The sequence below is a fragment of the Thunnus maccoyii genome, chromosome 7 (genome assembly GCF_910596095.1).
Source record: "Thunnus maccoyii chromosome 7, fThuMac1.1, whole genome shotgun sequence".
NCBI classification, from domain to species: Eukaryota; Metazoa; Chordata; class Actinopteri; order Scombriformes; family Scombridae; genus Thunnus; species Thunnus maccoyii.
Genome location: NC_056539.1, coordinates 27,634,278 through 27,661,204, shown reverse-complemented (window position 1 = coordinate 27,661,204; position 26,927 = coordinate 27,634,278). Strand labels below are relative to the sequence as shown.

Genomic DNA, 26,927 nt, shown 5'->3' with positions numbered 1-26,927 from the left:
TTATTAATTTTTTTTGCAAGTTTAGCAGGAAGAAGTATTGCCAGTTTGATAATTCTTTTGAATAAATTAAGGCAATGAGAGATGACAAGCACTGGGTTTACATTGGAAAACTTCTCAAAGGGAAAATAAAATAAAAAGTTGATCTGTGCTGATTTTAATGTGTGAATATAAATGAATGCTTTTTTTTTTTTTACAGTAGAAAATGTGGTGTAATTACTTACTTCCACATGGACAGACAGTATTCAGCTGTTTGATCAGAGGATACAAAGTTCACAGCGTGTTTTTCTCCTAACACAGTATCCCGTGACTAGCCGTTACAAACTCACAGCACTTTTTTCATTGCTTCAAATGATCTTTCCGGTCTGTTAATATCGTATTTTAAAGGAATAAACATTCAAATTCACTTTTCAGTTAGCTTGAAATCAATCTAGTGCAAGAAAAATGAATGGAAAATGAATTAATTCCTTGTCTAACCCCCTTCAGTAATCAAAATTTTAACAAAAAGTGGTAACCTTGAAAATAAAACTTAAGAATTTAACTCATTACAGTTGGATGTACTAGACAAAAACTCACTGAATACTTAATGCTGAATGCATTGCACTCTTCCAATAAAATATTTAAGAGACCTGTTGTACTGTCAAACTGCAGTCCGTCAGTGCGGGGGGCGGTGCAAGAGCAAACACAGCCGGGTGAATGTTTAACAAATTTATTTGTACATCTTCACAGAACAATCAGATGACCAGTCAGTCAGTCAGTCAGTCAGGGTACAAACCTTTACTCTGTGACCAAGGAGCCAAAATGAAACACAATATACATTTATAAATTAAAAGTAACGCAGGTTATTGTGAGGATGAACTGTTCCTACAGGGAGCAAACTTAAGGCATTAATTTATAAATATTTGTATGGCTGCTTAGCAGACTAATAAAAAAACAAACAAACACAAAACAAGGTAGCAAGAAGGATAATATTCATCTTCACCCAATCTCATGCAGGTAGGCTGTGAAAAAACAAACAACAACATGGCCCGTTGTACATTCATAGTATAGGTTAAGGTTTTGACAGCATGGCATGTTATGGAAATACATTAGTGAGATGCTGCAATGTAGTTTATAGTGCTGCATACAAAAAAATAACATGAAACCACAGACTGTTTTGTCTGACATTACATCAATATTTTTCTTCCAAGGGAAAATTTATGATCAATAATCTGAATGATTGGTGATCAGAGGTTGCTTTTTTTTCCTGCGAGTGTAAGAGTTCAAAACCCTCAACATTCATCTGTTTAAAGCCTTTTTAAGGGCTTTATAAAAAAAATACACTGTGTCTTAAAACAATGACACTCCCTAAATTAAAGTTTAAAAAAAAAACAAAAAAAAGCACCTTTAACTGCTTACAGGTGAAAATCTGGGTCCATACAGGCGGTGGACACAATAACAAGGACACAGAATCATTTCAAAATAAAAATAAAAAATTTCACAGTCATCAGAAACTGAACATTAGCTAACAATGACAGCATTTAATGCATTGGATTGCATTTTTTTTTTTTTTTGGATGTTCATGTTATTGTGTCCACTCTGTCCTTTAATCATAGCTCAGATCATATGATTGCATTAACTGATTAGAGGATGAATGAAAACAGGATTTCCCTCCTTTCTCTGCACACATGAAGGGCTTAAAGGAGAATCAACCATTTCCAAGTTCTCGTACTGTTGTCAAATAGCAGGTATAATGATTATGTATCATTATGTGAGATTAAATCTCCTGCAGATTGTTTATTCATACAGTCAAGACGAGCTGGCTTTGCTTTAAAACTACACAAAACAGTCAAACTGATCCTGTGATGAGCAGACTCGTAAATGTGAGCCTTTGTTTTCACTGTTGAGTTTCTTGTTTAGTTTAGTTGGATAAAGCCATCACAGCCTTCACGCGAGGGAGGAAAACATAGTGCGATCAATCCAGCACCGAGGTTGAGGGCCATGAGAAATTTTAAACAAATAAACATGCTCTGAGGAGGATTGGAGAACCATCACAGCTGGACGTCTTCATTATCATTTTTGAGGCTGACGTAATAAAAATGTAAGATTAGTAAATCTTATCAAATGACAGAAACTACTTTGTCATAGTTGGCCTCAATACCGACTTCAGTCCTTTGTTAGTTCAAGAAGTAGTCTTCATTCTGAAATGTCGGACGGTGGCATCAATAACATTCACAACCAGTATGGAACAAACAGCCTGTACATATAATGCTTCATCCTTCAGTGCTTACTTACAGTACGACGTATGCACGCTTTCACCCTTCAGTATTAAACAGACACTGCACTCCGCGTTTGAACTTTAAATACAACTGTGGTTCCAATTTCATTTCAAGTAAAACATTTACAACTGCTGTATGAAAAAAGTTTTTCCGTTTCCCCTCGTTGTCTTACAAACAATGCAAAAACTTCAGCATTATTTTTTTTTTTCTTCTTCTTCGTCTCTGGCACAGACCAGCCAGAGGGGAAAAAAAGGCTTACAAAACATTTAGAGACACCGTCACTGCAACAGTTGAGGTGTCATCACACGCAGACATATGGACATATACATACATACATACATACATAATGTGGATTTTCATTGGGGCCTGCCAATGAATGCTCTGCAACCTGTGCAGAAACTACTGATGCATATGCAAACACACTCACGCACACACACAATTTTGGAGGATACATGAGAAAGGATAAATAAAGGCTAACGACGCTACAGGTTCGTTACACATGAAGCCTACCGTAGAAAAAGAGGTTAGACTGTAACTGTACACACAAACTGGTTATGCTGCTTGAGAAACATGCATACTAAGCTAACTTTCTTCCTACAGTGTACTTTTTGGACGGAAAGGCATTGAGAACAAGAACTTCTAAGTGCATACCCCAACCTTTCTCCTTTTTTTTTTTTTTAAAAGTCTGTAACTGATTTGACCGACTGCGTGATCCAGCATTAGCTTTCACAGTCCTGACTTGGCACGTTTAGAAAAAAGAAGGAGCTGACAACATGTTTAGTAGCACTGCATCTGACCTTAGAAAGAAAACATGACTGATGCAAAAACATTAAAAAAAAAAGATGAGTGCACATAAGGTCCATATTAGAAATTAAATACATTCTAGCCATTAATGTTGCAATAATATGACATCACACACGTGCGCCACATCAGAACAAGACCACGACTTTGGCTTTTCAATACAATCAACTGTTGAAGAAGGAAAGTGGGGGTTTTTTTTTCTTCCGCGGACAAATCTAGTTTCATACTGTAGATGATAACGTAGCTCTACGCACATCCAAATGTCATACTGCAGGAGGGAGGGGGGGGGAGAGGTTCATGAGGCTGCTCTGAGGAACCTTTTCTTGTAAAATAAAATACTACATTCTCTCCTCAGTGAACTGACAAAAGCCGTAAAGCAGATGGCCACTCAAGGTGCTTTGTTAAGCGTTAAAAAACTTTTTAGAAATTTCCGAAATGACTTGAAACGACCGGCTTCAAAGACACTGTAAACTAAAAAAATGAACTGTTTAATTATCTTTTCTTGCTAAATATATGTTAAAAAAAATCATTTGGGGTGTTTTCATATCAAAATCCCTCTTCTCTCTCTTCCAGAAAAGCATTTTTTGATGAGTCTTCCTGAACTTGGGGGCTATTACATAAATGTATCCAATCAAATGTGATTTGGGTCGACTAGCTAACCTCAACCCATCATATAAAACTGCACTTGACCGAGAGTTCATGGGTCAGCGTTTGGATGTCAGTTGACAATTTGGTTGAGGTCTAATTAATTCCTTATTCTCCTCCTGATCTAACTATTGGATCACTTTTCTGAGTGATTGGATGTAAATCCTTCTTATAACTATACCGCACCCGCATACTGTGACTTTTAACAGTTGAAAAAGCGACTTGCTTATATGTTCCAGGCTTCTGACAGAGATGTGGAGATCATGGCTTTCACAGTGCCTGGAAACATAAAGCAGAGCTTAAATACTGCCGGGGTTATGGGCCTAGTGAAAACGTGTGTTCTGGATAAAAATTTTTTTAAAAATGCCAAAATGTGTGATGCATACAAGACATTCTCATGACAGACATGCCAAAAACCATCAACCTAACATGGTTAGAAATAGAAATAATACACCACTAGGGTCAAATCGAGCTTTTTCTAAAAATTAAAAAAAAAAAGAAAGAAAAAGCCATGCTTTTCATGGTAATAGTGCTGTCACGGTTTGCTTTCTACAACTTGACCAAGCAAAGTTTGTAGGGCTTAGCAGTGTGCGGTGTTGTGGAGTGTTGTGCTGTAACACAAAGGCATTTTATCAACAGGAAGACGTGACATTCCCCTGGGCCTCTGCTCGCTGACAAAACAGACAGCCCCCAGGCTCAAAATAGGTCCCATTATTCATAAGAAGTGAGACTGGCACTTTCACTCTTGCCGTTTTTGCATTCATAAACAATATAAACTTGTAAATTCCAGGTGGGGCTGTAGACTAGCCACAATAAAAACAAAAAAATGGAGCTACTGGTAAAGTCGAATGAATGTTTTAACTTAAAAGTGACTGAGGCGTCAGCAGTCCTAACTTACAAATATGAGCAAAGCTCTATAATTGTGATACCGGGGAAAAGCAGTTGCACTCATGGGAGTCGGAAGAAGCTGCAAACAGGTAAACGCAAATACAAAAAAAAAAAATCCAAATATATTTACACAAACAACGGTGTGTTTCTGAAGAGTTGAGTCAGGGTTTTGCCACTGTAGAAACTGAATGAAACAAGATACATAAATAAATTTAAAAAGTCATAATAAATTTGTATATTACTCTGTTTTTTTTTTTTCTAAGTGCTGTTTTTTTGATGGAAAGGCATCATCACCCTGAAGTTTGTTCAAGAGTCTAAAGTTGCGCCACCGACAAAAGTTCCCGAGGGTGGAGTGCTGTTTTATTGAGGCTGATGGAGACTGTAGAGCGGCGCAAAAATAACCCAGATACTCTTCTGAAGTTTGTTTTTTTTTTTTTAAGTTTGACATTTCCTCACAAAGGATTAAAAGGTGGGAGGGCTGACAACCAAATCAGGTCACAAGGGACGACTTCACCACAAAGATGGCGGAAGACTGTGCGGTGGTAGCCGTGGTAACTGCCCCCATCCTGCACTGTACAACGAGATCATTTAGACAGTTCTTTTGTGCCCTCTGTCTTCTCATAAGATAAGATTTTAAAAAAAATAAATAAATAAAAGTTTCCCAAGCACCTCCTTTCTGGGATGGAGCCACAGTGCAGCACTAATACAGCAGCAAGTCGGACTCAGTGGCTACATTTATAGCTTGGCAGATAAATTTGTGTCCAATTTGTGGAGTGTATAGGGTAAAATTTCCTTTTTTTTTTTTTTTTTAACGTACGAAAAGAACATAACATAACAGAGGAAGCGTAGTAGTCAGTACTACAAACATCAGCCAAGTAGCGCACATCTTCAAGGACATGAGGAGGATCCCAGAACAAGCAGAGGGTAGTGCGGGGGCGCCGTCAAGACCACACAAAAAGGAAGGTGAAACAGGAACCTCGTTATTAAAAAAAAAAAAAAGAAAAAAAAAAGAAAAGAAATTGTACTGGTGTGATTAAAAAAATATCAAGCTCCAAACTTCCATCATCAGTGAGCAGTTCCTGGCGTCTGCTATGGAAAACTGAAAAATTCTGTGATGGACTAATGCTGGCTGACAGAAGTAAATACTCCATGGCGGGACTGGTGGGTTTTTTTTGTTCGTGTGCAGATCAGTTTAGTGCATGCTGTCTGATTGTGTGGAAAATCCAGTCCATCTTGGTGGTCCATCCTCCATGGTGAGCATCGTTCATCTGTTTCATAAAGTAGTCCAGCGCCTCCTGTGTGAGGCAGAACATCATAAAAGAGATTCATACGGTACCGCGCGGCAGATACAGAGTAGAGAGTAGATGCAATAATATGACTATTTAAAGACCATAAAGTAAGAATGGAAAGAAACAGATGTGAGCACAGAGGAAATCTTATATACCTGTTCAGTTTTCTCCAGGGCCAGCGTCTTCCTAATGTAGGCGATGTCATCAAATGACTGCAGCTCAGGCATACCGGAGCCCAGCATCATGGAGAACAGGTTGATGAACAGGTTAGCATGCTGCCGGATGGCCAGGTAGGCTTTATAACACATCTCCTGAAACCTGGAGGGAGATGGAAAAGAAAATGTGAGAAAGACAAACAAAAAAAGGAGCGTTTTTTTGTACCATTTCCTTTAGTGGCTGCAACACAGGAAGTCACAGCAACGGCAACAACACCCTCCCACAGCCAGATGAGCGTCTCTGTTTCACTTGTTTCTGACGCCATCTGAAGACAGTTGAAGGGCTGTGATGGTACAGTGACCTGTTTTACCGATGAGTCCTACAGGGTTCTCACAGGCTCATGTATTGCAAAATGCAGCTTGCATGATGCAAATTTGCTAAAACACGTCCCAGACCTACTTGCTAGACAGGAAGGATGTTGGTAAATTGTGTTTTTTAATGTAATAAGGTAGCAGTGCTCACAGAGCTCATCAAGGTTCAGTGCCAGTGTAGCAATTGTGCCTTCAGTGTGTGCTCTCCAGTTCACTGTGTCATACTTTAAAACCTAGTTAAAGACAAGCATCCCTATGACAAACCTTTGTTGTGGCAGTATCTCAGTCAGCAGATGAGAGTAAAGGAGATGCTACAGTACCTCTCAAACTCTTTGGTCTTTGCACACTCCTGGGAACCTTTGCTGATGACGATGAGGAAGTCTTGCGTCAGAACAAAGGGCACTCGCTCTCTCTTGTAGCCAAATTTCTTCTTCTTATGATCCAGGAAATGGCCAAAATCTATATGAAACAACTGGAGGAGAGTAGAACAAAGTTCAGTAACTCTCTCTCTTACAAGTAAATATCCTCTCAAGTCAAATCTATATACTGTTTCCCCTCATGAAAGTACAAGGCATCAACACCAATCTTATTACAGAGATGAGTGCATAGTATTGGCTAAAACTTCTACTTCATCAAATTATGCACTTGCCAATAACAAATCCCTAATAACATTAGGTTTTACATTACAAATGATCAAATGAAAAAGTATAAAGGTTTAAGTGGATGTTTTTTTCCCCCAAAAGTCTTAGAGAATATGTTTTATACTTGGTGATTTTACATTTTACATGAATTCTGGTTTTTATTTTTTGTTTCGGGCTGCTCTGCTTCTCCTCTACACTCATAAACACATATCACAGCTGACACTGTGAACTGCAACACCATCGACATTTCTCCTCCCAGCAGTTAAGTATCGAGAGCTGGATCAGCAATAAGTGCTAACAAAGAAACAGATAATACGAGGAAAACAAGGAGAGAATGCATGTTTGTCAAATTACTTAAAACTCAAAAAACATTCACATGGAACAGCTTAATAACACAAAAGGTGTGGATGAGTGAAAGCACGCATGTTGTTAAATGTTCATTATATCCAGAAATGATATGTGTATGTGTGTGATTTTCCACCTGTCCACCCTTAACCGTGATGTTGCGTGCTGTGTATGTATACTGTATAGTTACCTGTCCATCATCTTTGACCATAATGTTGCTGTTGTGCCTGTCTCCTATCCCAAGAATAAATGTAGCTACACAGTAGCCAGCACACGACCTCGTAAACAGATCCACAGCCAGATCATACCTGCACAAACACACAACAGCACAGCATTTTTAATTAAAAAAATTGAAAAACAAGTAAATGTTCCAGATTACATAATCCACACATATGAAAAGTATAAACTAATTACAGGCTGAACTAAATGGGCTAGAACTCTTAAATGACCACATTTCTCCTTTGAAACATTTCTTTTTGAGCCCTGCAGATACAGTCCTCTAATGGACAGAGCTCTATACAATCTAATGATGCGGAGAAGCAGTAAAAAAATAACGTCAGGGGAAAAAAGAACTTACATCTCGCCCTTATTCTTGTCCTTGAGCCACTGATGCAGAGCGTTGGAGTTGAACTGCAGGGCTCCCTTCAAGCCGCCTTTACACTGAATCTGCATGATGGTGTGAGAGCTGCGAACCACCTCGATGAGACCCACGCAGTCTCCTAATGACAGACAGCCATAGGGCAGCATCCTGGAGAGAGAGGGACACACACACACACACACACAAAACTTAGCCCCCCGCACACTGTCGTAGGAAGAGTGAGAGAGTAGAAGAAAAAGATACAGTGAGAGAGAGAAATATAGATAGAGGCAACGGGACAGAAGGAGAGTTTAGTACCGTAGGTCCAGTCCCTGATTCTGCCAAATGTTCTCCATGATTTTAATAATCTGCAGAGTCAGCATATCCTGCCGCAAGTCTACAACACAGAAACAAAGAGGACATTAACAGCTAATAACATCCTTCAGTATTTCAAAGATTATACACAGAAACAACATGAGGAAGAGTTAGTATGATTGCAGTAAATAATAATTATATTTTGTTTCACCATTTAACATTGTTGGGAAATGTGTTGTATTGCTTAATAACACGAGTCAGAATGAGCGTGCTGTTCTTAGTTCTTTAGTGTTCAGGACAAAATTATCATAATTTATTTGACAAGTCACGTTAAATGCTATTCCATGTCAATTTTAGCACATATTGTTTCAGACTTGAGTTTCTAGTGGGTCTGTTCAGGTTTCAGAGCAGTGTGCAGTGAGTGCAGGAGTGGCTGGCTGTGTGTATTTTTGTGTGTGTGTGTGTGTATTTTACCGTCTCCATTTTTGAAGATGATCTCATTGTTCTGAAAGAGCAGCTCAGACATGATGTCAGGATTCTCCCAGTTCAGCCACAACGGCCTCTTCGCTGATGACATGATCCTACATTCATCTAACCTGCGCACAAATTATTTCAAATGAATCTCTTTTTCCCCTCACACCTCACTTACACATACACACACACACACACACACACACACACACACACACACACACACACCACTTCACACACACACACATGCTCCTAACCTCAGGTTTCCCAGTTGGTGTGCAGGGTTGAGAGGAGAGGTGAAGTTCTGCAGAGCATCCATGTAGTCCGGTCTTTTCATCTGGTCCACGAGAAACCGCATCTGGACCTCCACAGACACGACACACCCACAAAGAAATCTTCTAAAACCAACTGAATATTTGTGATTTTACTATACTATAAGGGTAAATTATGCTTTAAACAAAGCCGCTAGCACATGAATGAGTATTTTGGACAGGCATGTTTTTTAGAATTGCATCACTGGTCCCACATAAAATTTGGATGTTTAACAGGCCAGTTTTAGGATAATAATAATACCTGATAATTAAATTGTGTGTGTTTAGTGTCAGTTGTGGATAAATTGACCTTTGTGACAGAGTCGATTTAGTGGAGAAGCCACAGCAGTGATTAATTAACACCAAATAAAGGATATGTATTTCATGAAAATAAAAACCAAACAAAGAAAATCAACCTATTTTGTTTGGATGCGTACTTTTTGCTCGATCACTTACTGCTTATTTTGTATTGTACGTCAAATCAATACTATAAACAACAGTAACACAGTTAGTTGAGCAGCTACAAAAACTGAAGGAATTCCAAACCTATTTGAACAAAAAATATAAATGTGATGGAGCTTTGTCGGATCTATCACAACCACTGACAGTACACAGATTGTGATTTTAGATGCTAATCATTTGCGTACATTTTCAACGATGATGATGTCGTGATATTACGCCACTTCTTTGTACGATCGAGATACATGTCAACATCCACACAATTTGTCCCACACATTATATACTGTGGTGTTAAGATCTAAAAGACTTCCTTACCTTCTGCGTCTCATCCTTCTTCTCCTGTTTGAGGATGTCAGTGAGGTTAATGAGCTTCTCCATGGCCTCTACCTGCCTGCTCAAGTGTTTGAGGTACATGCCACAAGCCCTGCAGTAAGCCTCTAACAGCAACCCAAACCTCTGGCTCACTGTTTTGTTGTGCATTTCTGACCTGTGAGGAAGACAAGAGAGACGAGAGAGAGGTGTTAGAGAGAAAATAGGAAGCAGAAAGGTTGTTTTTTAACAATCACAGCAGCGTATGGAGGATTTACTTTAGCTTTGTAGCAAGACAGAGAGAGAATTGAAGGTACATAAACATATGAACAGTGACTCACTTGAGATGCCAGAAGAAGAAATGTCCTATCTTTTGATTGGTCAGGGCCTTTTTAAGGAGGAAACGGGCCAGGGGACTATCAAGGTACTGCTCGTATTTTAACACCTTAAACAGGAGGAGAGATGGGAAGAGAAGATTAAAAACAAGAAGGAAAGATTAAGAGGAATTGCAGAGAGGAGGTTCAGGTTAGCGATTTCAAGGTCTAGCCACCAAAGAGTCTGTGTACACAGAACACCACAGACAACCTAAATCTTCGATACACAGGAACCAATTTATCAAGAGCTTCTTTCCATCAGAAATAAAACTGAATGCCAAGAACACTCAGGCTTGAGAAACATACTCCGCAGTCTATTTTACTAAGAGTTGTACTTGTAGTTCTTGAATTTCTCTCCTTTTATTCTTTTCTTTTGTCAATGTTTCCTTGGACTCAATAGTCCTGAACTACAGTTAGACTCACCTGTACAAGCTGGATGAGGTACTGTGACAGTTTGTCATCTGTCAGGTATTTGTCAAGGCATCGTACAGCAAAGTGTCTGACCATGGGGTCCGGATAATTACAATCCAACAGTTCCATGGCCTGCTCAGGACGAATGGACGGCCATTCCTTTAAAAGGCAATACATCTGGGAAACACACAAACCAAGAAATGTCATTAACAGTTGACAAATATGCAAAAAGAAACCCCAAAATAAACAAATTCCTAGTCTGTACAGTCTTGTTTCAAGTAGCTAAATCATTTCAAAATACAGTGTATGTACAAAAGGTGCAGAGTTTCAGAAAAAAAAGTATACATCCAAATCTAAAAACACAAAAAGGAGGCCTTTCCTCAACATGAGTGATCAAGATGGAATACATGAAATAAATATTTGTGAATAGAAGATGACAGGTAGACCTTCAGCAGACTCAGCATTCGGTTCTTATAAGTCAGAAAAGCACAAAAATGTGTTACATCTTAAACTACACCTTATTTTTGCAGCTGGTTACCTGTGCTACTTCATCTCTGGAGTTCCATTTGACAGCGAGAAGGATCTTGGGAAGGATCTCAGGGATGTTCATGCAGTAGTGCCTGGTAGAAGAAGAGCGAGAGGACAACTACTGTGTTTCTATACATATTCCTGCATACAAGGCTGAAACAAAGCCACATTACCGCATTTTCATGTAATGTATTAAGCATGCTAAATTTTGTTACGGCTATGAATGTGGGTTCACACAAGGTTTTTCTCCACCATTCACCAATTAGAATAAGCTTGTATCAAATCTGGATGGAGGCTAATCATACAGTCATACATACTTACATCTGCAGTCAAGTCTGACCTGTTAAACCTCTACATAGAGTAGTAATTGAGGTTACCTGTGTCTCCAGAGGAAGTCTTTCTCCTGCTCAGTGATTTCTGAGAGAGGGTCTCTGTTACTGAGCTGTCTCAGCTGCTCGATGTCGCTCTCCGTCAGGGCGTGATCTCTGGCCACACGATTGCTCTGGAACACAACGGAAAGAAAATACTTTAAAACTCTGCATGATTACATAACTAAACATCTCGGTCAGCATCACATTATCTCAAATTACTTTGCCAGGACCAACATTTACTGGGGTGAAAGACACACAATGTTACTGACATTATGCACTTCTATTTACTCACTGTGTTACAATTTATGGTTAATAAAACAGAAAATAAATTGAAGCATTAACAAGCCTAAAGTCAAACTAAATATAGTAAACCTCTATAGTAATTTACTCTCTGATTAAACAGTATGTTACTTGATGGGTGTGCAACAAGAAACTTCTGAAATATCACCATGTATTTTGGCCTAGATGTCACGTCCATCATTTAGAAGTTTTAATAAATCTGCACAGTGAAAGAGAAGCAGTTTATTTCCACTGTTTTTCAACTGCTGTGACAAGTGAATTAAATTTTGTGCTTCCTTGTTCCCAGTATTCCCATCTTGTAGGGGCATGTAAGGATTCACAAATATAGATTTGCAAACAATTTAGGTTCATCGCTGTTGAGAGTAACACTTCTGCATTACAGTGTCGTTATACTGGAAGTCTACATGGTCATTCAGCCATGTAGCCATTTGTAGCTTGGAACATTAACAACAGTAGTGATCCATTAAAGGTAGAGTCAGTCATTCTGGAGAAAGATTTTTTTGATATTTGAAATAAACATCCAAACAAATACACCCCCTCCCTCTGTGCTCCTTCAGAAGCTCCGCCCCCCCCAAATTGATGGATGCGTATTGCTAAGACAAAAACCAAAAAAGAGAAATATGGTGGAATCCAGAGCGATGCGTCAGCTGTAGAGTCACTTTGGTTCCTCTCACACTTTATCATGAGCGGGAAAAAAAAATTGTCTCATGTGAACAGATCATCCACAGAAATTTACTGAACCAAAACAGTTTACATGTCGGCTCCGTGGGAAGAAATCAAGAGTGTTTGTATTCATTAATTCACTAATACGGTTTATATTTTTAAAGCATATACAGCAGGATATTTGTGTGCTTTAAACAGCTGTCTGCTCAGGTTTCACTTCATTAAACGCGACAGAAACAGACTCTGAGTTTTAAAAAAAAACGCAGAAGGTCTCCGTGAGATTCAGTGTGAATTGATACATTTAATAAAATGGAAGCGTATCTTGTCTGTGAGAAAACACTTCAGCCTCTTTCTCTCCAGTTCGCCAGCCCTCCCCCACCATTCAACGGGTGCTGGAGACGAGAGACTGTCATGTCCTCACACTGACAGCCGCACTGATGACTTCTCCCATCCTGTGCACGAGCATGAACGCCTCCTGCTGCTGATTGGCCGGCTCAGTGTTGTGCGGCTTGGAGCCATTGTGTTTACGTGCCCGCTTACAGAGCCAGTGATGTGTATGAACACCAGATTTTTTTTCAGCACACACACAGAACAGACAGCTAGTGAACTATGAGGAGATATTCATTGAATTTGACAAAAAAGTATATTGGATTAGAACCGCTGACTTTACCTTTAAGACCCATTACTGTTAGGGAGGCTTCTCAAACAACTTAAGTTACAGATAAAGGAATTACTTAGTACACCACATTACGCTAACCTTCATAAATAAATCAATACTGTGCGGTCTAGCACTCGTAATGGACCTGTAAAAACATACCACATTAAAACACATCTATGTCTATGTCACATTATGTTATAATGTGATATACAGGATTTTATTTATTCAAATATATTAAATTAATAAGACAAAAGTATTTTCTGTGACACATTATAACAGATATGTCAAGACATCCTTACACCTCCATTATTTCCATATCCAACCCGTAAAAATAGTGTTTGTGACATGTACAGTATATTAACAGGACAAACAGGAAGTAGAAGACTATTAGATTCAATCAAGCTGGTCAAGAGAGAATTTATATAATCCAAGTAGAGCTCATTAATGTTTTTATCTGCATGGCCCCAGAAACCATGGTAATAATCAAACTCACCAGAAATGTTGACATGGCTTTTAACAACCCTCTATCTTTAATCTGAGCTTTTCCTCACAAGCTATCACTTGCTAAGTGAAGCGCTACACCATAATATGTAGAAAATGTACTTTGTCCGTAGCGCAATCATCCTCCTTAACAAAACATACTGTAATGTAACTATATGCCTGTAATGTTAATTTAGATATTTAGTGCACTTAAGGGCGGCCTTTTTTCTCATCAGGCTCAAGCCAGATGAAATTATCATCACACTACATAATGAGTTGGGCACTTGTCACATTCGAGGCGCTCATCATGAATAACTTAACACATCGGCTCACACCGTTCGCATCCTCTCACATGGCGCAGTGACTCCGACCACATGTCACATTATCACATCAGAAGTCGTGGTTCTCATGCCTCACATCTTCTAGAGATCTGATAACAGCATCACCGTCATTAATAACTGAACACAGTAACTTATATTGACACTACCGGATGACACGAAAAGTAGACCAAACAAGTTACCAAACTGTTTCTAGATTTTATTGAAGGACGAGCAAATAACCGTGTTAATTAAATCACTTACTGACCTAAATTTAGTGATATCACAATTCTATGAATAAAATGTCAGAATCCTTAGAATAAAAACTGAGAATGGCTGCAAAATTTACATCTACCTGCATATTTAGCCAACCAATGAGTCCACAGTCAAGTCCAAAATCCACAATCTTTAACTGGTCACAACGTAATAAAGCAGAGCAGATACATGATAGATAGGGAATATTATCAAATAATGGTGAGACAGCTATTAAGTCTACAGGTTATTAATGGTGGCAAATTTCATGCTTGATTATCTCCTCTGCTATGGCAAACAAAATTTGTTAAATCAGCCACCTTTAAAATGACATTTTGTAAATTAACCTATCTCAAGTTGCATGAGACATTATATTTCCTCATTTTTAAGGTTGGTGTTGGATTTCTGTCCAGAAGCTGTATTTTCAGGTAAATGTAATTTGTTTTGTTGGAGGCTTCAGGATCTTAAAAAGGATATGATGAACTGAAAACTTAACTGATCTGAAATAAGTAAGGAATGTCAGTCGACTGCTGTGTCAACTGTCAAATGTCAAATCCTGTTTTAACACCACAACCTTTCTTAAACTAAAGCTAACTATGTTTTTACATGGACATACTTTGAACACTGTCATGTAATATATCCCCAAAAGATCAAATAACATGTAACTAACTGTAATTAAACATGGTATCTTATATTACACCCAGAGATCTGTTGACATTACTTACAAATACCAAACTAATAAAGCAGATAGTCTCATTACATGTAATGGCGACCACACCTCACATTGGGGCTTCATAAATAAATGTCAAACACCCTCATTAATAACTTACCTCATCTTCTCTCTCAGTGTTACTTGCTAGATTGATCTTTTTTTTCCTCACTGACAAGTACATTAAGTTAAAGAAGCACATAGTAGTGTTTCCTGATATATATCTGCCTTCATAGCATCAGGTCAAACTCAAATCTGTCACCAGGACAATAAAATATTCTTATTTTAATATGAACCTCCAAAATCGCACACCCCTCCCACACCTGTGTGCTCTTCCTCGTCCTCTGCATGACTCATGTAAACAGGTGTCTTTCTGTGTTGTTGCACCTGATCAGCCCACTGGTTAGTAGCAGTTACCTGTCCAGAGAGGTTGTAGTTGAACCCCAGTTCTCTTGAGATGGTCCAGTTTGCGTGATCCTCTACAGCATTCATATCTGGGTATTTGACTGGACTACTGAAGTGGTCAAATTCCAGCTCCAGACATGGCGTTTCCTGTACAACAGACATTCACAGGATCCAGTCACAATGTGTACATCAGCATTATCTGTCAAGAGTCAAATATGGAAACCTGAGTATGTTTCCTGTGCCCGTTTGAGATACATCCTGATGTCAAACAGCTCAGTATCTGATACAATTTAGGAAAAAAAGGAGTTTGAAACCTCTGAAAGCATGATTCTGGATTTGAATACCTTATTGGGGTTGGAGCCCGTGACTCCTATGGGGTTGAGGAGGTCTTCAAGGCCATGAGGAACAGGCCAGAGGTTCAGAGCCATCTTGTTAGCCACCAGAGTGTGGGTGTAGTCAAACAAGTTGACATTACCCCAGGCCAGGGGACAGTGCTCCTAAACGGAGTGAGGGGCAGGAAAAGAGTGAGACAAAGAGACAGAGACACCCTGCGATTGCAACTGTCACTAGTTTTAACATAATGTGAAAATCTCATGAAAAACAAAACAGGAACACACACAGATATGGTTAATTACTGTGAATCAAGGACGCTTTTACCATTAAAAGTACCAGCTCAGACCTCCTTGATGGATGTTGTTAAATTTTCCTTCAGTGGTTGGTTTGCAAAATGTTAAAATCCTAATGAAATGAGAAATGAGTTTCACTGGGATTTAGAAGATTTTAAAAGGATATTAAAATGTTTTATTGGGTTGTAATAGTTTCAATTACTTTTAACAAGTTCTATTTAATTTAAATTGGTTTTAAAGGCCTTTAACAAAGTTTAAGGTGGTGCACTTTATAACTACAATGTCATCCCCAAACTCACTCATCCTGTTCAGGCAGTCTGAATGTGACTGCCTATCTTATGGTGATGTAGATATGTATGATATCGCAACATGATGTTTGCTGCTGTTCTCATTTGAATGCCATATCATTTGACTTTCTGTGAGTGTTTGCCTTACATCATTAGTAAAATTATATATATTGTGTACTGTTCGATGTTCCTGTTTTCCTATTCCTAATTTTGAATACATTTGCCTTGTGAATATGTACTACAGTCTCATCTTTAGATATAAAGGTTATCAAACAGTCTTTCAAATGCAAAAAAGCTACCATGTAAGCCTTCACAATGGCTACAAAAATGTTTAAGATAACATCTTGATCCTCAGGGTGAGTCTTCACTAAGGGGCAAGTGATGGAACCAGGTGACAAAGGGCCACATGGTGAGGCGGACAGAGTTACATGCAGACAGCCAGTCAAAATACAACTATTTATAGTTAAGTGCTGGAACAAAAGGCTGCTGTAGAGAAGTGTTTATCTTTAATTCAGGTGGGGCATGAAAGAGCATCCGCTAACCTAACCTCAACCTGGCATGGTGCGGCGGGGGGGACAGGACTCACCCCGGGTGTCTGTTACAATATCCATGTCTGACATTCATTGATACACTCACACACACACACACACACTCTCTCTCACTCACACACACATACCTCTTACCCTTCCAGCTTTTCCATCAGTGAGAAATGGAAGAGAAATCAATCAGCAAGGGTATCTTTGACGAGTATCAGACCCCAGTACACACAAACACAGACACACTCCATCGGTTTTACACAACGAGGTTTCTAAATATAGAATAAGCCATTCTTTTAACTATAAATCTGATGAAAGAAATTTGAATTTGTGTTAGTATTGCTTGGTATACTGTACAAAAGATATGGTTTTTAAAAAGTGTTACTTTTTATATTAAATTGTACGTTTTGATGTGTTAATTAATAATATAGCCTGAATGATTTCACATGTTCAGAGTATTAAATTATTCTTTTGTGAAATTCTTAAGGTCATATATTTTCATATGAGTTTGAGAAAGAACAATTAACCCTTTTCCACAGCATGTTATCAATGAAAGACATACTCGGTCCTGTCTTGCATGAATGGAAAAGTCTCTTCTGCTAATTGTGTTTCTGTTGATGTTTTCTGCCACCACGGTGCCCAAGACTGATTAGTAATTAAACAGAACCACAGATGATACCACAGCTCCCATTCACCTTGGACACATAAACTCAGACACATAGAGAAGGGCTCATGTACCAACACCGGCACATACAAACACACACACACACACACACACACAGCACCTATACACATACATTTCTCCAGGATGGGTTAGCATGCTAGCATTTAGACTCATGAAGGTCATCTGCTGTCAGCTATCTTTAGACTGTGACAACTGTAGTATTGTCTGCCTATCTGTGGTACAGCACATCTAAATACCTATTTAGCTATTTGTATAATAAATCATTAGTGTCCCTTGGCTACCATATATATTCATATTTGGTTTGTGGTGCTCTTACAGATTTTTCTGTGAATAGATTTTTGCTTTAAATCACAAAATGCCATATTCATACATATGTCACTACTTAACTCAACTGTTATTACATTTTCCTTAGTATTCTTAGGTGAAAGTATAAGTGAAGGTATTTTAGTTTTTCATTTTTTTTCTCCAAACTTTAAAAAAATGGAACAATGGCTTCAAAATAGCTCAGCGAGACACTTCCTGTTTTTGCATATCCAGTTCCTGTCAAACTATAACCTGTTTGAAAATGTATTTATGAACTTAAGTTGATCTGAGGAGTCCTACACTGTTTTCTATCTTACCTCCTTTGCTCCCTTCCTGCCCTTCACTGAGCAGATGGAGAGGCAAAGTCTGGCGGCTCGGGGGATGTCTGGGATGTACATATCATAGGTCAGCCACTCGTTCCACCTGAACGTTAAGAACGTAGGAGAGGTGATTTATGAGACAGGAGCCTTAACAAAAAAACATGGAGACAATCTCATATGAAGTATAAACCTACAGGTCAAGCTGCTGTCACCAAAAAGAGGATCTAAAAAGATGAATTCTCTGAGGCACACCGAAGTGCTTCCAATGCCTCTTGATAGACAACGGAGTGCTCAGAAACCTTACGCTGCTATTACACAATTGAGCCTGTACTTTCAGAAACTACATTTTCAGAGGGACATTTAGAAAAAAAGAAACCTCAATGCCGAAATCCTTTTGATAGACGGTATTTCTTTAACCTCTCCAGAGGTATAAGAGTGGACCGAGACTTTAAACAGTAACGTAATACAGCAGTTTAGTGTTACTAGACAGCGCTAAACTGTTAACTTAGCCGCCTGCCTTAGACTGCTTAAAGTAAATTAGAGGCTCAGACTGTCTACAGCACTATTTAAAGGAAATAAAATGAAAGTGGGTAAAGGTAGTAGTTATTTTTTTATTATCAGGTACCATAACTGATTAAAATGTTCTGTATTTAAGGGCCACTGTAATGAATGAACTGTACTGAAGGGTGGTCAGTTACCTGGGGTTGGAGCAGGGTACTCTCTGTGTGTTGACATTGTCACACATCTGTTCTCCTCCATGGTAAATACCTGTTCTCACATAAATCTACATACATACAAGAGAGGACACATCTAACAAGCAATAAAACAATTAAAGCAATAATAAAAATAGTCACTACAAAATTATACATTTTTAGAATAAATGGCTTTTTGGACAACTTTACTAAGAAGTGCAACAGCTGTCATGTTAAATGGTCAATGTCTCATGTTGTCTGGCAGTTTTGTAAAACATTAGTTGTATTCACACAAAAGATTCAAGACTGCAAAACTAAACAAGCTACCAGAACTACTTTCCCTTGGTAAAGGTCTCTATTCACATGAGACATAGACAATGACTGTTTGTTTCCAGAGGAAGTGAGGGAGTTAGTTGATGGGACTCTGTGCACGACTAAAAAAAAAAAAAAAAACACAGTCATCGGAAACAGCTCCAAAAATAATCATAATTACTTCTGGTATATTGATTTAATAAGTGTTTCTGTATTCATGAATCTCCAGAGAATACAATAAATAGCATTCATGGTGTTTTACTAAAAAAAGGTTCTTTTACTAGTCTTTTCCTACCATTCAGCATAGTGTTGACCTAAGTGTGAGCATACTGTATTGGAGTCAAGGATCTGTTGGTGTATTAGACTCAGCATCCCCCACCTTGTCTATGTCCCGTATATTGACGTTAACATAGGTGGCACAGAGGATTCGTATTCGCAGAGTTCCATTGATGGTCCACAGCGACTTGGCAGCTGCCTCGCCGTTCATATAGGACGCTGCCGTGGAGATGCGGCGGGAGTATGACGGCATGACAAAGTTATCTGTAGGCAACTGGGTGTACAGGCTGTCCTTAGCCATTAGCATCAGGTTAGGCATCCTGCCCAGCATGATGCAACTACGGATATACTAGAGGGAGAGAGACACAGAGACAGAGAACAGTTAGAACGAAAGTCTACACAGGAATGATAGAATTACACTGTGCGTAAGTGTAACCAATGATGTCAATTGGTTATTTTCCAGCAGCCGGCGAGTCATTGCAGAGGAAAGAGTGACACCGTGCATCTCCTGCTTTGATCTGGTTCAGAGGGAATTTCTCCAAACCCTAAACGCTGTGGATGAGCAAATGGCTCCAGTGTTTTTAATGAAAAGCAATGTTGTTCTGACGTATCCACAAAGGTTCACATAGGAAAAGGGTGTAATTACACGCACATCAGTTAGGTGCAGCCCTATAAGGAGACAGCAACAATGGAAAAGAGAGGACATTACTCTCTTTCCGTATCCACAAAGGTTACAATAAATAAAGGATCTGAAAGGGATCAGGCTTTAGCTATAGACTGTTAGGAATTTATTAAAAAGTCCAAAACAATTGCTAAAATGCATGGTATGCCACTTAATCTCTAATTTTTTCTTATATTGTTTCCATGAACTGGAGATGCCCTATATAGATGTTGCTTACCTTATACTGGCTGATGGGGTACTTTTCCAGCAGGTACTCATCACAGCCACAGACTTTGAGGATGTATTTACCCTGGTATTCCTGAACACACATCTTTAGCTGCTCGGGGGACAGCAGCATGCTGCGTGTCTTCTTACGAATGGCCTCTGCAATCACCTTTAGGACAAAGATACAAGCAGACATTAGAGGACAGACATTAAATACCGCCTTACCAACGTCTACATTAGAGGTTGGCAAGGCAGTATTTATTACTGGACTGCACTACAGGAGCTTCTATTTTTTGTTCACTCAGTGGATATGCTTTTAGTTTATAGAACTTAAGGGATCCCTTCAATTTCCTCAGCTTGAATGAACACATTGAGGTGGTGTACAGGGAGGCTCTCGTGAATGATTCATTGTGTTTTTTTATTTTGGTAGATATTCCCCCACCTGTTCAGGCACACAGTCGTGGTTGATCTTCAGTGTGTACTTTTGTTTGTCGTTGTTTGGAGAGACAATCACCCAAATCACAACGATAATCTGGCCTATAAAAATAGAAAGACAGACAAAGATATTGACATGGAAGCTGAGAAAAAAAGAATCAATAAATCAAATTTTATTAAAGCAGCAACCCAGAAACAATAGCACACCTTTAATTATCCTGAGGTATTGAATATTCTGCTTCTTTTTTCATGTATTGTTTTATTAGCACATCAATCAATTCATTGATCGCCAGATTCATTAGTGTGTTATTTATCCATTGTAAAGGTTGGTATTGATGAAAGGCTACAATGTTCACTGCTTTCTCCCTGTCGTCCTACTGTTGTCTTTATTTGTGTTTTATTCTTTAGAAAATAATAATCACAGACTTGGTCAGACACCCAAAAAACAAAAAGATGCATTTTTATTTAAAAAAACAGTTGTTTTTTTTCTAAAGAGGCCCCAAGAAACACATTGTGATACTGGTTAGATGCAACACTGAAAAAGGATTTGACAAAAGCCGTTGCCTACCTTTGTCCAGTTTGCTGTAGATGTGTTTGGGTAGTTCCTGTGTGGATTCAACATTGGGTGGGTAAACATACAGGGCTCTGCTGTGGGGCCCGCTGGCGTCTCTCAGCTCCACAGAGTCTTTACAAACATTCAGGATGTTTCTCCTGAAATCCTGAACCTCCGGGTCCTTCACCAGGTCAAACTCACACACTGGCATACCAATGGCAAAACCTGACACAATAGAAAGCAAAGTTAATGGGGGATTTTTTTTGTTATTAAAGGCAATTTTAGGTGGATTAGTCAGTTAAGAGATGCAGTATTATTAAGTTTAACCCTCTACTATGGAAACTTTTCATTTGTCTTTTCCATTTTATGAGAAACAGACACTATTTACTATAACTATAAATATGTAAGTATTTAGAAACTTAAACAATTCTCCACTTCTTACCAAATTACTGACTCATTTGCAATTCTGAAGCCAAATCATTACTTTTTAACTGAGCAGGAACATCTCTTTTGAATTTATCACATGTTCCAAACTGTAAGCAAACTGACGTTCTTTATGAATGAACAAATGAGATAATGTCAAAAAGAGGAAGGACGGAGTAACCAGGAGTGTCCACAACAGAACCGATCTCTCACCAATCTCTCTGTTAAGGATCTTTTCCTCTCTGTTGCCAACTGGTTCAATGACCTTGAGGAAGGGCTGGAAAAGTCTGAGGTCACACAGCCTCCGGGTCTCATCATAGAACTCCTCCCGCTCTGCTTCCTGCAGGCAGGAAAAAACATAGTCTGTGTTAATACTACAACACTTTTGTTTTTTCCATGAAAGCCATCGGTGAATGGTTGTGAGAGCTGATAATCTTCACGCAGGTGTAGAATGGATGTTTTTGGAAAAAGTGTGCACTCTCTAAAGCTGAGGCGTGTTAAGCTTTGTAGAGGACAAGCAAGATACGGATTGCTTATCTTTGTGACCCCTCCAATCTTATTTCTTTTTATTAGCAGCTACGGTAACCATGACAGTTTCAGATAAATTTTTGTTCTCCTTACATAAACAGCTGGTCTGGGGTCACTCCACGAATCTTTCGATAACAGTTATGTTTACTCACCTGCGTACCAGATATTCAAATGCAGATTTGAGCGCTCCTACCTGTGTAACACTGACGAAGATGTAGGAAGTCTCCTCCTGTAGGAGGTGATGGAGGGGATATTTTCTGGCCTCCTTGAACAGTTCGTGTTTGATGGTGATGAGCGTGGCCTCACGGAGACACTCCAGGGTCAGAATCATCCCGTTGGGCAGCAGGCAGTCCACCAGGATCCTGCAGATACACTCAGTATAGTTATACAATGCTGATGACAAACTTAATTCTGTATTTTTCATTTACTGAGGCTTTGAGCATTTTTCACTGTTGAGAATTTGTTTACATTCAATAAGAAATATATTAAATAAATAAGAAAAATAATGACTAAATAATAATAAATACATACATAGCTTTTAGGCTTATTAACTTCCCTAATCAAGTGCATGTGTACACACATTAATAGAAAATGCATTTATATCTTGAATTTAAACTGTCATACCTGGGAGGCATCAAGTGGATGCCCCATAGCTCCCCTGAGGACGGCCTGGGAGGCATCTTCCTCTCTGTCCCCCAGCTCAGTCACACAGATTAGCTGCAGAGCACAACCTGAAAGAAAACAACACTTTCAAGCAAGTTCTGACCCTCACAGTGTAAAGCACAAGCTAACTTCTCTGTGTAACTCCATGAAAATGTTAAAAAAAAAAAAAAAACCTCAGGCGCAGATTGTGCTTCTCATCTGACTATGAATGTAGTTTGTGTGGTACTTTAGTCAAAAGAGGGATTTAGTACTTTGCCAGATTATGGATGTGGTGCAGCCGAGGAGAGCAAATGTCCTCTACTGACCAACTGACACACATTATTCAAAGGCACATATGTGACAAATGACCCTGGTGTTTGCAACTGAACAACTGTCTATGTGCCTTGTGATCTTTCTAACTCCATTAGGCAACAAAAAAATCTAATGAAACATTTGGGAACACCTGAAACAATCTTTGTTTTGCGGATTTAACAACCGACAAATCTGGTGACCTGAACATGGACATTGACTCTAAAGAGTTTTAGTACAAATGAGGTCCAAATCAGGTTCAAATGTGATATGTCTACCTTATAGCAATTATGTTTATTGAAATAAGCCTATTCTAACATTAATTTGATATTTATATTAAGTGATACACTCCTAACAAAACAGAGAAATATATTTTTAAGAACCTCTCTTTTCATTTCACCTTCCACTAGATAGTTTACAGTAGTAAAGCTTCAAGGAAACATGGAGAGAGAGAGAGAGAGAGGATTATGACATACAACAATAATCCGAAGTTGGAATCAAACCATGAACGTTGCAGTTAACGCGGTATTCATCCTAACCACTATTCCCATTGGACACACCACAAAAAATGGGTTTTGGAATTGTCAAAATTATAAAATTGTCCAAATACTGTCAGTACTTCACTGACTAAACCTCCAGTGATTTTTTTTAACGATACAGTACTTTTTTCCCACGAAGGAAAATTAGCCAAGAAAAGTGAGCTGTATTTTTGCCAGCCAACATTAGCTCATTCAACCTTCTGTCATGGAGTACAGAGAAATAATGGCGTCTTGAGGGACTTCAGTGACACAACTATTTTAGACAGATTGCTCAGGTCAAACACATACGCACAAAAACAAAACAGTGACTCAACTGCAGATTGTGACACTGCGATGGGAAAGTATCTGTTCGTGTGGGTTGCTGGGAACTTACAACATTACAGCTTAATTTAAACGTCCATAAACATATGGCCGTAAACAATTCTCAGAAATGCAGTCAGGATGAGAAGAAAACCGAGAATGATTATTATCCTTATTTATCGAGCCAATATCAATCTTCCATTCATTACAAGGAATGTTCGGTTACACTTCATCTACTTTACTGTAATAATTGCAATTGTGTGCACTACAGTGTCTTTGCCCGGATTATAATGAGGTCTAGACTGTATTAGATAAACGTCTAAAGTGCAGTATAACAATAAAATTAATCTAATCTGTTTAACTAGAGGCGGCCGATTATGTCTCTGGTGAAAGAGAAAGGTTAAAAGTTAAGGAAGTCATTCACGGTTCATTTCACTTAGCTATAACACTCAAGGAAGTTCAGATCATTGTGTTGCTCAACTGTAATGCAGCCTTTCAGATGAAGAAAGAACACCACTTAGGATTTATCAACACAGTAATAGAAATCCCACATGATATATCGTCTCATATTACAATGTCAACATTACTTTCATATCTCCGGGCTTTAGCTACCAGCCACCCAGACTCCCAACAACATTGCTGCCAAGGTTCCAGGTCACTTTGGGTGGTTAAGGCACCAAGAAAGATGCCCTCCCTGCACCAGACATGTTTTACACATGCTTTGAAGGCAGGGCACAAAATTAGCACCAGCTACCGGCCAAAATGCTGGTAAAATATGCAAATGGCTGGTAAATTTACTTCACTCACCAGCCAAAAAAACAATGTTAGTCTATTGAGTGGTTGGTAAAATTTGAACATTCGCTAGCCATCTGGCCGGTGGACAGAAAAGTTAATTTTGCATCCTGTTTGAGGGTTTGACTGGTGGGTTTAAATCTCCTTGCTGGCTTTGGAGCACTTCAGCCAGGTTCCACACGTCTGAATTGCTGCCCACATTTCAGACTTTTTCAGCAATTCAAATGGGTCTAGTGTTGTGCTCAGTGATGGCTGTTTCCCCAGTTGGAAAAAACCAACGAGCCAATCGAGCTTTGCAGGCGGGAATAAGAACCTTCCTGTGTCAGAGCCAGAGAAAAGGCGACAGAAAAATGACCACAAATAAAACAACAAGCACGAACGAGACTGACAAAGTCATCCAGGTTGTAGGAAGTCAATTTTAAAGATATGACAACTCTTAAATTGTCCTATTTCTTTGAGGACAACTGCCCCAGAATGAACTGGAAAATCAATCTCATAATCAGGTTCAGAGCAGCTGCAGAAGGAGTCCTCTAGGTGGAGGATGCTGATATGGAAAAGGACAACATCTGAGCTACAATGCTTGTTGCCACCACAACCCTGACTAGGATGAACACCCAGTGGGTTAATTAATGAATGGCTAAATCAAGCTAAATGAAGAGAGTATTGCAACCCCTTTGAAATTCTCACTTCGAAAACCCAGTTATAGTTTAAAGATGTGACTGGACAAAAATTTAAGGGACTGAAAAGTTAATAGAGAAAGAGAAAACAACCTTTCCTTATAGTGAATGGCAGCATTGAATATATACAAAAAAAAAACAACAAAACAAGGTAACTTACAACACATAACACCTACTGAGCAGTTCTGCGATCTGTGACCCTGATCAGGATGCAGCTAAGCACTTTAGGACAAAAAAGGAAGCTTCCTCACAACACAGGATGTGGGGAGTGGGGAAACACTGGCCTACACACAAGCTTGCTTTGAATACTGAAGCAAAACTACACAACTAACAGCTAGTTGTGTGGGCCAGCAATGGCAGGATGACAAGATCAAACATATGCTCAGCCTCTATTAATATATTTGTGGTTAACAGAAGGTTTGGCCAGTTGCATCACATTACACAACAATGTGGTCTCAAGAAAAACACAAGTGAAACCACTATAGATTTTTTTTTCAAATTTCATTCCGTCCATGAAATGAGCTTCAAGTTACAACAAAGAAGATGTGAAATAAACAAGAGGATGCGTGATTCGGATGGAGGGAGAGGAATTTATGAAGCATACCTCAAGAGAGCAGCCCTCCTATTTTGATGATGGGACAGTTCCACCCTTCATGTTTCAATCCATCTTCACGGTGTCACTGAAATATGTGTTGGGAGGAGAGGAAATTTTTTAAAAAAACAAAACAAAAACACAAACAACATCGCACAGAGTCTGCATCTGTAACAGTTAGCAGTTGGACTGACTCACACTGGCTAGCAGCAAGCTACGTTAGCTAGCTAACGTGAGGTGGTTGTAGGATGACAGCTCAGAGATGATGACTAAAAAACACTGCTAATGATACATAACACTGGTATGACCACTATAATTAACAACCACTTCTGTTCAGTCTTATCACAAACACCTTTCAGTTTAGGGGTGTTTAACAGTTAACATTAGATAGCTTTCTTGTATTAATGTTAGCTAGCGGCTAATTCTGAGCCTGTCATCCCCTTGGTGGAAAATATATTCCAAACACTCAAGACGAGCCATTTATCTACTGAAAAGGTGGCTAATTTAGCTAATAGCTGACCTTTTTGAGTTGGTGTCAACACAGAAAAATATTATGAAAAAGCTCTCCCCGGCTTATGCCAGTAAGCTAGCCTTCCAGGCAGCCGACCCCTCCAGGTCCCTGCGGCCGGCTGGTGGCTCCCGACGCCGGGCGAGAGCAGGCTGGTATCCGTCGCCTGTCAGTCTGTGTGCCAGCTATCCGTGACAGCAGCCGTTATTCCACATCGGTGATAAATCCCTCTTGTTCTTTGAGTTTTGAGTTGTACTGCTGCTGAAAATGCAGACAGACCCGCATGTCCAGTCGGCAAAGGGCTCAAACTGAGGATGTTATGAGCAGCTGAGCTACTGGTCGACTGGACAAGTTGTCTTGCTGCTGCGACAATGCAGCCACGCTGTCTGTCTGGCTGGGGCCCTC

General features: G+C 39.2%; 1 protein-coding gene across 1 annotated transcript; it reads right to left on the bottom strand.

Moving 5' to 3' along the window:
• Positions 1–690: 690 nt before the first annotated feature.
• pik3ca (phosphatidylinositol-4,5-bisphosphate 3-kinase, catalytic subunit alpha) lies at positions 691–26,927 on the bottom strand. Its single transcript, XM_042416472.1, has 26 exons — positions 26,535–26,927; positions 26,027–26,102; positions 22,788–22,894; positions 22,357–22,525; positions 21,849–21,975; positions 21,228–21,437; positions 20,667–20,761; positions 20,238–20,393; positions 19,442–19,687; positions 18,757–18,842; positions 18,056–18,161; positions 15,646–15,798; positions 15,314–15,448; positions 11,524–11,648; positions 11,157–11,238; positions 10,631–10,795; positions 10,175–10,278; positions 9,840–10,011; positions 9,012–9,118; positions 8,758–8,879; positions 8,287–8,365; positions 7,969–8,139; positions 7,582–7,699; positions 6,726–6,877; positions 6,034–6,196; positions 691–5,884 (listed from the first exon to the last, which is right to left on the bottom strand). Exons 3-26 carry the CDS (start codon positions 22,841–22,843, stop codon positions 5,777–5,779), a joined length of 3,207 nt encoding a protein of 1,068 aa, XP_042272406.1. The 5' UTR covers positions 22,844–22,894; positions 26,027–26,102; positions 26,535–26,927; the 3' UTR covers positions 691–5,776.